General features: G+C 41.2%; 2 protein-coding genes across 5 annotated transcripts in view; one reads left to right on the top strand and one right to left on the bottom strand.

Annotated features, from left to right (window-relative positions):
• Positions 1-115: 115 nt before the first annotated feature.
• On the top strand, positions 116-10,959 carry PUS3 (pseudouridine synthase 3). The gene is made up of 4 exons (XM_028834141.2): positions 116-1,317; positions 8,103-8,523; positions 8,641-9,206; positions 10,151-10,959. Exons 2-4 carry the CDS (start codon positions 8,149-8,151, stop codon positions 10,650-10,652), a joined length of 1,443 nt encoding a protein of 480 aa, XP_028689974.1. The 5' UTR covers positions 116-1,317; positions 8,103-8,148; the 3' UTR covers positions 10,653-10,959.
• The window catches only part of HYLS1 (HYLS1 centriolar and ciliogenesis associated), a 208,526-nt gene continuing 200,697 nt past the window's right edge, over positions 3,490-11,318 (bottom strand). For 2 of the 4 annotated variants that reach the window (XM_001112002.5, XM_015116063.3), the window contains exon 3: positions 3,490-4,785. In XM_001112002.5, coding sequence (XP_001112002.5) covers positions 3,861-4,760 — 900 coding nt within the window. In that variant the 5' untranslated portion in view covers positions 4,761-4,785 and the 3' untranslated portion in view covers positions 3,490-3,860. The remainder of the gene's footprint in view (positions 4,786-11,318) is intronic. The other 2 variants (XM_077964599.1, XM_077964598.1) reach the window with 1 other exon arrangement.

Raw genomic sequence — 11,318 nt, 5'->3', positions numbered from 1 at the left:
CTGGCTCTATCCACTGGCCAATGGGCTTCCGCAGGGGGGCACGCGTCCGCGCCCGCGACCACCGCGGTGCGGCGCGCAGGCGCTGGAGGGCGGGGTGGGGCGTGGGGCGGAGGGCAGAGAGCGCGGCGGAGGGCAGAGAGCGCGGCGGAGGGCAGAGAGCGCGGCGGAGGGCAGAGAGCGCGGCGGAGGGCAGAGAGCGCGGCGGAGGGCAGAGAGCGCGGCGGAGGGCAGAGAGCAGGACTAAAGGGCAGGGACCCGGGGGCGGAGGGGGCAGCCTCCGTTCCCGCTTCCGCCCGGCGGCCAGCCGCGCACACAGCCCTCCAGGCAGGAGCTCTCCGCACCCCCCGCCGCGCTTTACGCCCGGTGCCCATTTTCCTGGAAATTTCCGCCTTCGCATCACAAGATGTCAGAAAGGTTAGCGAATTGCTTAGAAAAGTGGAGACAATATCTGATGAATTTGATATGACGAATGACCTCGGGGGCACAGTTGCGGAAAGGAAGCAGAGCTGTTCAAGCTCTAACTGCTGTTCTTGCCCTAGATACCTGTGATGTTTCACATAGGCTTTTTAAACCTTTTATTTGAAATGTGGTCTCTTGTTAAAAACATTTCCTCTCGGTATAATCTCTACGTCCTACATGCGTTTGCATAATACGGGATAGATCCCTGGATCCCTGGTACTAATGATTTAATGACTGCTCAATTTGGAAGAAAGAACCAAATTCCACCCTCCCCCCCGCCCCCCAGTTTTCTAATTGTAATTTTGAGATTTTGATCAGCATTTCTGGAATTGGGGGCGAAAATACAAAAACACACGAAACTGCAGTCATGATCTCTCCGTGGTGCTGAAGCAACGCTCCCGGCTCTGTGCGGCCACTCTCAGGGCACCTAGTCGTTTGTTTTGAGATTATCATATTCATTTCAGCTTTTAATTCTAATAGTAAATGTTTTCGTCTCTCAATGGTAACTTTCTTCTCATTTAACTAGGTACAAAATCGAGCCAGCATCTTCAATGTTTTAGTTTTCGTATAAGGATAGCAGACATTTGAAAAATTACCTTTTTTTCTATTAGTTTAGCGTAGCACTAGAATTCCTCCTTTTATTGCTGTCCTGCCACAGGCCCAGATTCTCCCTTGTTGGTGGAGAAACGGTAGTTGGACTAGAAAACTTGAGGTAGATTCTAGCAGCAAGCTCGGTTCTCAGAACTACATTTCCCACAAACGTGGACTACACTTCCCATGAGGGCTCGGGCGCCTGCGCAGAAGACGCACAGCGACAGCTTCCTGTCTGGGAAACGCAGCGCGGCCGGCTACCGGAAAGTAAGTGTGGGATTTTTGGGGTGGGTTACTTTCTGGGTTCCACAGGGGAAGGGACAAATGGACACACTGCTGAACGGTTGTCTGTTGTCTTCTTTTTGCCCTCTTTCACATACTTTGGCCTTTTCAGGAAAGCATTGGTGTCTGGAAATGAGACATCGCTTAAGACCATGTATTTTTCTTTTGTGCCTGGTACTTTCTGGAGATCCCGGCGGAAACTCGCCGCAGTCGGGGCGTCTTTAATTCCGTTGTGACGGGAGCTTCAGTGGTCCTTGTACTGTGAAGTACAGAAGTGCTCTGCTGCCCCACTTAGAACTGGATGCTCATAAAACAGTAGAAGTTGAGAACCCAGGATTATGTGGGAGGCTGTGGCAGCAATTTTCAAATTATTTTGGGGATTGCCTTACACACAGAGCACGATTGCTTTCTAGTGATCATAGTGCGTGTCTGCTAATCCTTTGGACAGTACTCCCCCTTTTCTTCACTTTGGATTAATATAAAGTTTATCAAGAGGAATGCTATTTGTGTTAACCCACTGGTTCCTGAGATTAGACCTTTTTTTTTTTTTTTTTTGAGACTGTCCCCCAGGCAGAGTGCAGTGCCGTGATCACTGCTCACTGCAGCCTCGACCTCCTGAGCTCAAGCGATCCTTCCACCTCAGCCTCCGACTAGCTGGGACTACAGGCGCGCGCCATCTTGGCAGGCTAGTTTTTAATTTTTTGTAGAGACGGTCTCGCTCTGTTGCCCAGGTTGGTCTCGAGCGATCCTCCGTCTTGGCTTCTCAAAATTTTGGGATGACAGGCGTGAGCCACGGCGCCCGGCCCAATGTATGGAACATCTAGTGATGGCTGTTTTAGTTTGTAATTGGTGCTTAGGGGACACACGAATTCCCTCTTTGTGGTCACTTGGCAGCCCTGGCCAAGGTGTTACCTTAAACATCTGCTTGGGAACTACTGCACTTCACCCTCAAGGAGGATAAGGTGTGCTGGAAAAAGCACTGTAGTGTACCAAGTCCTGTTTTTGCCACAAATCTGCCTTATAACCAACTAGACTCACTCTCTGGCCTAGTCCTTTAATTAGCAGGGGAGATGAACTAGTTAACTTTGGAGACTTTGGTAATACTGGACTTTTGAGATCCAAATAAATAATTGGAGTGTTTTGCATGTTAAAATCACCATGTAATTTTTGACCTCATAAAAAGCCGAGGTGTAAATACAAATTACCTTTAATCCCACTACTCAGGAGTTAGGTTTTGATCTTTCCCTGTGTGTACTGAGATCATCCTGTGTTTATATTTCACTTAATTTGCACCTTCCCATATTACTTTCCCCAAGATTCCCAATGACTATTGAATATTCTAATATCTTTAAAAACATTTACTATTCCACTGTTGGTGGACAGTTTGCAGTTTCTACTTGTTTGCGGTGAGTATATCCTACATGCATCTGAGTTGTTGATTACTTCTTTTCCTGACAAATGCCTAACAAACAGAACTGGGTGAATATGTGAATTATGTGGCTTTAAATGTTATAGGGAAAGTGATTTTCGCAGATAGTAACGGTCAAGGTCATTCACCTTTATGTTAAAGCTTTTTCTCTGTGAACAAGCAAACTGTGCCATCATTCTTCTGGCCTCTGGTGTTAAAACTGACAACTTTTAGATTTTAGATGGTGCCCGTTGGGTTAGAAATATCAAGAACAGATAAAGTACAATTTAAGGTGAGCAGAATTCATATTTTGATCTGCACCCGCATAGGCTAAGTAGGTTCATACCGGTATTTAATTTTGCATCTGATTCCAAATGTTACTAGTTTGAAATTCTACTGGAGTAGGAATAGTCTTCCAAGTGATGCATAATTCCTACAAAAATCTCGGGCAAATTATAAAAAGCATGGTATTCCAGAAAAACAGCTGGCAGGCAAAATATTTTTGAAGTAATTCTGAAATAAAACAAGTTTGAATCCTGTATGTTATATGGTACTGTTTTGGGGCATTATTTAAATAAAACTACTTGGATTTGTTGTATACCTTTAGTAATGAGGGCTCTGTTGTTAACCTCTCCCATCCTTGAGGACTGTGTAAAAGGCAGGTTTTTGTTCCTTCTTATGAGCTCTCATCATAGCCCAGGTTCAAGATCATCTTAGGCAAGTATTTCATTAAATAATGTTCAAGTTCATGAATTTCCAAAATACTTTAATTGATAAGTGTAATGCCCAGCAACTTAAAAAACACACATTAAAGCACAGCAACTCACAATGATAGGTAAAAAAGGTTACAGGACACAAAGGGCCCTTACTAATTTGAAAAAATAGAAAGACCAGGTCTGTTGTTCTTTCTGATGATTTATCTTGCAACTGCTGGATTTGAGTGGCAATTTGGAAGTATCTGATACCAATGTGATATATAGCTAGGAAAGACCAATGATAGGTGAAGTCCTTACCGTAAGATGTTTCTAAGAGCTTTTCAAGACAATTGTTTCTATTTAAAAGGAACGATATAAAGAGCTGGGTTATCTCAAACAATCCTGTGAAAGAAGTTTAAAAAGATTTAAGAAGGAGAAAGAGGGAAGGGAAGCTTCCTGGGTATGACACCATTTGCAAGGTCACAACGAACACCCCAACGGAGTGCAGACCTTTTCTTCTCTGTTGGTACTAGATAATTGTTTGGGACATATATGTGCTGAGGTTTGGATTGGGGTTCTGCTCGACAAAGCATCTGCTCTCGGACACCCCAGCGTAATTCCTTCCTATGATCTTCACCAGGTAAACGTATTGAGTCCCAGTCCCGTTTGTACTCAAAATACCGGGCTACCCGGTCTGTCTTGCCCCGGTTTCGGCTTAACTGGTCCAGCTTTGGGAGAATAAAGGACTTTGGTCTGCTGGCAACAATCAGGTCTTGTTCGTAAGCTGGAGAGCCCATTCCTTCTCTTTGTAGAGAGCAAATGAGCTGATCTTGAGAAATTCCTTGGTATTCATGTGGTGGATTAAATTTTTGTGAAATATCAAATGAAGATTCCTTGTCTTCCTGGAACTGCACATTCATCAGCCTTTGTCTTAAGTCCCAGAGACCCTGATCGTTTTCTGTACCAGATTCTGATTCACTGATAATCGACTCATCTGTTACTAATACTTCCCCATCTGGCTTTCTACGCAGCACCTTTCTCTTCATCACTGGCTTTCGGAGTCTTTGGGAGGCCTCAGAGACTGTTTCTGAAGTGACATTACTTTCTACATGTGGGTACTGTAGTTGCACAGGAAGAGTAGGTCGCTTTCCTGGGGCTATTGAAGCTTTACTGTAGGGATCATATTGGATAGATTGGGCTTCTCTCCTAACATCTCCTTCACCCTGCCCTGCACAGATGTGGGTAAAAGCTGTAGCAGCTGCCAACATTCGTTCTTCTGGATCCATATTAGCCCATACTTGTCTATCAGGTAGAAGTTCTTCCATTGCTTCCCCTACACTGTAGGACCTTCTGCAAGAGATAACATTGGTCAGTTTTCTGATAATAAATTCCCAGCTCATAAATTGCTCATTCCCTTCTATTTTATAGCAGTCAAGTGGAGAAAGAATGGCTAAGGCAATCATAAATTCAATACAGGGTAGTATCAGAACAGTTTAGAGGGGCCTTAACTCAGTTCTAGGCAATCTATTACCTGCTTTCATTTCCACTCTTACTCCTGCTTTCTACTGTTTTGCCATCTTCAGGTCCTAAAACAGGACAGTATAGTTCTGGCATAAGAAAAGCTTGAAACTACATGATATGGGGCATACTGCTTAATGTACACTGTGTAACAGGTACTTAGGGAGTATTTTATGTGCCTGCCATTGTCCTATGTGCTTTACATTTATTAATTCATGTAATTTTCAGCTGTGGGATTATCTGCTTTTCACAGATGAATAACATGAGGCACAGAGAAGTTAAATAACTTGCCCAAGGTTACTCAGCTAGTAAGTAGTGGAGCTGAAATTCTAACTCAAGCAGTTTGGCTTCAGACTGAGTCCCCGCTTTTAACCATAAAAGAGTGATCTAAAAAAAAAAAATCACAAAAGCAGTGTTGTGTTCTCACACACACAATGTGTATATATATATGCATACATATAATTTCTATGCTTTAGTAATTTTTTTTTTTGAGATGAAGACTTGCTGCCGCCTAAGCTGGAGCACAGTGGCACGATCTCGGCTCACTGCAACCTCCACTCCCGGGTTCAAGCGATTTTCCTGCCTAAGACTCCGGCGTAAGTGGGACTACTACATGCGTGGGCCACCATGCCCAGCCAATTTTTGAATTTTTAGTAGAGACAGGGTTTTACCATGTTAGCCAGGCTGGTCTCAAAATGCCTGACCTCAGGCACCCCACCCGCCTCGGCTTCCCAAAGTGCTGGGAGTACATGCGTGAGCCACCGCGCCCAGCTGTCTTAGTAATTTTAACGCATCTTCAGTTGCCAGCTAAATCTGTTTATTCTAGTGTCTGAAATAAATAAATACTACCCACATCAATCAGCCACATACCCAATGCTAGTTTCCTGACTGGATCTGAGATAGGTATCTACTGTCCACTATTTCCTGTGTCCCCACTGTTTTTCTTTTTAAACCGAAAAACTAATACATGCACATGATAATTTTAAGCAAGGACGTTCCCTCCCCCACCAATTTTTACTCTCAAAGGCAATTTCTTATGATTATCCAGAAATTTTCCATATTCACATGTACATTTATTTTTTTATACCATAAAGGAGAGCACTACACAACTCTTCTGAACCTTAAAGATAATCTTGGTTATCCAGCTATATCAGAACAGGCCGACCTTCTTCATTTTATGTTGCGCGGAATTCCAATGTATGAATATACCATACATTTATTCAGCCATTCCCTTACTGTTGTAATTTAGGTTTATAGATTTACTGATGCTAAAACGAATATCTTGCAAGTTTTTATCTATTTGTGCAAGCATATGAATGGGTTAAATTTCTAGACATGGGAGATGTGGGCCAAAAGGTATGTGTATATTCAATTTTAAGAGCTGTTGCCAAAATGTTTACCTCCAAAGAAGCTGTACTGACCATATATTAACAGAGCTTGTTTCTCTATTCCCTCTCCAAAGTGGTATACTATCAAATTTTGTCTTTGCAGTCACTTCCTTGAAAAATAGTTCATATCCTTTTGCATTTACTTCAGCTGAGTAAAATTGAGCATTTAGAAATTTTTTTAACAAATATTTTTATAAGCTTTTTTCTTTTTGTTTGAAATGCTTGGTCTTTGTCCGTCTGACTCTCAAGTTGCTGGATTTTTTTCTTTTTCATTAAAACTGATTTATATATTCATGAAATACATATTAAGGAAGATAGCACTTCACCATCACTTATTTTTTTTCTTCTCAATTTGTTGTTTGCCTTTTGACTTTATTTTTTGCTGGGAGAAATTTTTACTTTTAGGTCACATCTTTTGTTTTTCTACAGTTTCTGGGTTTCTAGACTGTTTTGCTTAGAAATGCCTTTCCTACTCCAGAATTTAAGAAAAACGTTATTCCATGTTTTCTTCTAGTACTTTCAGTTTCATTTTTTACAGTTTAAACTTTTAATGTTATAGATACAGAAACTCAGAGTAAAAAACTAAACTACCTACACTTAGATAACATAGCCTTAGAACAGATGTGGAGATGGTCTTCTCTAACTAAAGTAACCATCAGTCACAGATTGTCTAGGACCATCCCAATTTTAAGGATGTAGTATAGTTGTCCTCAGATTATTGAAATATAACAGGAATTTCCACACTGACATCTACATTACATCAGACTGACTTTTTAAACTATTAGAGGTATGGAAATCTAATATGCATTTAATTCAGCTTTAAAAAGGGGTCGCCGGGTGCGGTGGCTCAAGCCTGTAATCCCAGCACTTTGGGAGGCCGAGATGGGCGGATCACGAGGTCAGGAGATCGAGACCATCCTGGCTAACACGGTGAAACCCCGTCTCTACTAAAAAATACAAAAAACTAGCCGGGCGCGGTGGCGGGCGCCTGTAGTCCCAACTACTCGGGAGGCTGAGGCAGGAGAATGGCGTGAACCCGGGAGGCGGAGCTTGCAGTGAGCTGAGATCCGGCCACTGCACTCCAGCCTGGGCGGCAGAGCGAGACTCCGTCTCAAAAAAAAAAAAAAAAAAAAAAAAAAAAAAGGGGTCAGTGTGCTTAATTACCTTTTTTTCTCCCATCAAAAAGGCTTAAAGTGAGAAAATCTTGTCTCTAGCTTCTACTTCCAATGTGAAATACAACCATCAGTAAGCTTCTTCAGTTAGGCTAGCTTCTACTGCACCACCTAATATTCATCTAACGAATATGAGATGATGGAACATATAAGTCATTTATTTGAAATAATGGAAAGCAGTAGAAACCCAGAGCAGACATAAGTAGCCCACATAAAGAAATCTTATGACTAGAGAATTGAATACAATGAGAAATCAAATGGAAATGTTTTAGAGAAAAACTATTTGTAACATCAGTCCTCAATCAATTCAGTGAAGATAGAGAAATGAAATCTATAGACATTCTCCCTAAATTTTGACTGCTTTAATGAAACCTTAATAATGACAGCTGAATAATAGTTCTTTACGTCTGTGAACTGGCCAGAAGGGATGGAAAAGAGCATCTATGGATGATCAACCCACAATAAAGCTAAGGCTTGTATCCCTGGAAAAGCAAAAGTATATTCTTTGGGCGTTAAATTTTATATACCATTGGAATATCATCAAAGGAACTGGCACTGAAACTGTTGTATCCCTTTGCTCTCTTTTCAGACAGGGCGGACCTGTATGATTCCTTTATTCCTGGGGCCGTTGTATCATGGCTGATGACACAGACAGAAACCAGACTGAAAAACTCCTAAAAAGAGTACAAGAACTGGAGCAAGAGGTGCAAAGACTTAGAACGGAACAGGCCAAAAATAAGGAGGACTCAAACATTAGAAAAAATTCATCAGGAGCTGGAAAAACTAAGCGTGCATTTGATTTCAGTGCTCATGGCCGAAGACATGTAGCCCTAAGAATAGCCTATATGGGCTGGGGATACCAGGGCTTTGCTAGTCAGGAAAACACAAATAATACCATTGAAGAGAAACTGTTTGAGGCTCTAAGTAAGACTCGACTGGTAGAAAGCAGACAGACATCCAATTATCACCGATGTGGGAGAACAGACAAAGGAGTTAGTGCCTTTGGACAGGTAAGGGCCAATACGCTGTTTCTCAAAGCAAGCAATACTAGGATATTCTAGGCATACACACTGGGTACTGAGATTATTTGTGTCTCTAAAATCCAGTATCTTTGTCTGACTCCACAGGTGATTTCACTTGACCTTCGCTCTCAATTTCCAAGGGGCAGGGATTCTGAGGACTTTAATGTAAAAGAGGAAGCAAATGCTACTGCTGAAGAGATCCGTTATACCCACATTCTCAATCGGGTACTCCCTCCAGACATCCGTATATTGGCCTGGGCCCCTGTAGAACCAAGCTTCAGTGCTAGGTTCAGCTGTCTTGAGCGGACTTACCGCTACTTTTTTCCTCGTGCTGATTTAGATATTGTAGCCATGGATTATGCAGCTCAGAAGTATGTTGGCACCCATGATTTCAGGAACTTGTGTAAAATGGATGTAGCCAATGGTGTGATTAATTTTCAGAGGACTATTCTGTCTGCTCAAGTACGGCTAGTAGGCCAGAGCCCAGGTGAGGGGAGATGGCAAGAACCTTTCCAGTTATGTCAGTTTGAAGTGACTGGCCAGGCATTCCTTTATCATCAAGTCCGATGTATGATGGCTATCCTCTTTCTGATTGGCCAAGGAATGGAGAAGCCAGAGATTATTGATGAGCTGCTGAATATAGAGAAAAATCCCCAGAAGCCTCAATATAGGTGAGTTAAAAACAAAAAACAAATGGCGCATGGCTGTAGTCCCAGCTACTCAGGAGGCTGAGGCAAAGAATAACTTGAAGCCAGGAGGCGGAGGTTGCACTGAGCTGAGATTGGACCACTGCATTCCAGCCTGGGTGACAGAGGGAGACTGTCTCAAAAACAAAAACAAAAACAAAAAAGAAAAAAATAGCATATCCTCCTCTCCCCCGTAACTATCTAAATAATGGTCACTGATTCTGCCTTCATGAAGCTTTAATCGGAATTGTAGAATGTTACGAACACGTAAGAGAGAGCAGTATATTCTAATTTCCTCTCATTGTTCTATCCCATGAGTAAAGAGACAGGTGTTTTGACCAGGCTCCTTAAGTAAAAGGACATTAATTTCTACATCTTTGTTGTTTCTGAATTTATGTTGAGGTATTATTGTTAGGATGTGGTAAAATTAAAATGAACAAACTATTCATATTAAATCTTGCTTGTTTTATATTACTGAGTAGTCATCCTACTCTACTTCTGAATTTTTCCTAATTTCATATTTCTGAAACGGTAGGAAAGAAAGAATAGTGAAGATTTTTATTTTGAGAACAGGCTGAGATAGATACCAATAATTTTACCCATACTATACAAAATTGCAATGCTATTAACAAATTTGGAAAAAATACCAGCTGTTTTTAATTTTATAGCAGTATGATGGAGCCATGTCTTGTTAGCACTGACATTTACCTAACATAGATCAGGTTGGTCTGATTTGTTGCATTTTTCATTATTGTAATAAAGGTGTTCAAGGTTAGGGATGGTGAGATATTTTCTCAGCTATTAGTCAATATTAACATCAACGGTGACCTCCTACCCGGCTCCCTTAATGCAACTAACCCTTAGATTTTAAAGAACTGTTAGATGGCTGCTATGTATTCTCAAACTTTTTCTTTTCTCTTTTTCTCTAGTATGGCTGTAGAATTTCCTCTAGTCTTATATGACTGTAAGTTTGAAAATGTCAAGTGGATCTATGACCAGGAGGCTCAGGAGTTCAATATTACCCACCTACAACAACTGTGGGCTAATCATGCTGTCAAAACTCACATGTTGTATAGTATGCTACAAGGACTGGACTCTGTTGCAGTACCATGTGGAATTGGACCAAAGATGGATAGAATGACAGAATGGGGAAATGTTAAGCCCTCTGTCATAAAGCAGACCAGTGCCTTTGTAGAAGGAGTGAAGATGCGCACATATAAGCCCCTCATGGACCGTCCTAAATGCCAAGGATTGGAATCCCGGATTCAGCATTTTGTACGTAGGGGACGAATTGAGCACCCACATTTATTCCATGAGGAAGAAACAAAAGCCAAAAGGGACTGTAATGACATAATAGAGGAAGAGAATACTAATTTGGAGACACCAACAAAGAGGGTCTGTGTTGACACAGAAATTAAAAGCATCATTTAACCATAGACAATTTGCCAGGATCTAGGAACCACCTAACGGTAGGTGGACAGAAAGGAAAAAAAAAATGTACTTGCAAGTACTAGGAATTCAGATGATCAGCTCTTAAAAAAAAAAAAAAAAGCAAAAAGACTAAAGCCCTATTAAGGAAGTTATTGCTTTAATAAGAAATTTCAAATACTCTCTTATCCCGGTCCAAAAGGATTAAGAGACTAAAGAAGCAAAAAGCAGTCGTAAAATGGAGACATATTTACGTACACCTGGAAACCTGTGCCTTGTATTCAAATTAATTAAAGCGTAATCCTGCAAGTATCTAATTTGTTGTGTTTTTCTCCCCCAAAGCAGATAAGTTATTCACTACTCATCTGAATTTTCATAAACTGCTTCACCTGAGTGTCTTATTTTCTAAGACAGAATTTAAGAATATTAAATTCATTTAATTAAAGACTGGATAAATTGGTTTAATGCCAGGCACCTACCTGGAAGTTAACTAAATGAATAAAGCACAGTACCTTATCTTACAAAGCATATAAATCTAGTGCAAAGGTTGGTAAATGTTTCTGTGAAGGATTAAAGAGTAAATGTTTTAGGCTTTGTGAAACACAAATGACGTCCATTGCATACGTATTTTTACAATCCTTTACAAATGTAAAAAGCACTCATAGTTCA

The sequence above is a fragment of the Macaca mulatta genome, chromosome 14 (genome assembly GCF_049350105.2).
Source record: "Macaca mulatta isolate MMU2019108-1 chromosome 14, T2T-MMU8v2.0, whole genome shotgun sequence".
Taxonomy (NCBI): Eukaryota; Metazoa; Chordata; class Mammalia; order Primates; family Cercopithecidae; genus Macaca; species Macaca mulatta.
This window is presented reverse-complemented; position numbering and strand designations above follow the sequence as displayed.

Excerpts from the sequence above, each read along its gene's own strand:
- PUS3 (XM_028834141.2), top strand. The coding sequence starts at position 8,149 with ATGGCTGATGACACAGACAGAAACCAGACTGAAAAACTCCTAAAAAGA. Across the intron at positions 8,524-8,640 it reads GAGTTAGTGCCTTTGGACAG|GTGATTTCACTTGACCTTCG; the intron begins GTAAGGGCCAAT and ends CTGACTCCACAG. Across the intron at positions 9,207-10,150 it reads CCCCAGAAGCCTCAATATAG|TATGGCTGTAGAATTTCCTC; the intron begins GTGAGTTAAAAA and ends CTTTTTCTCTAG.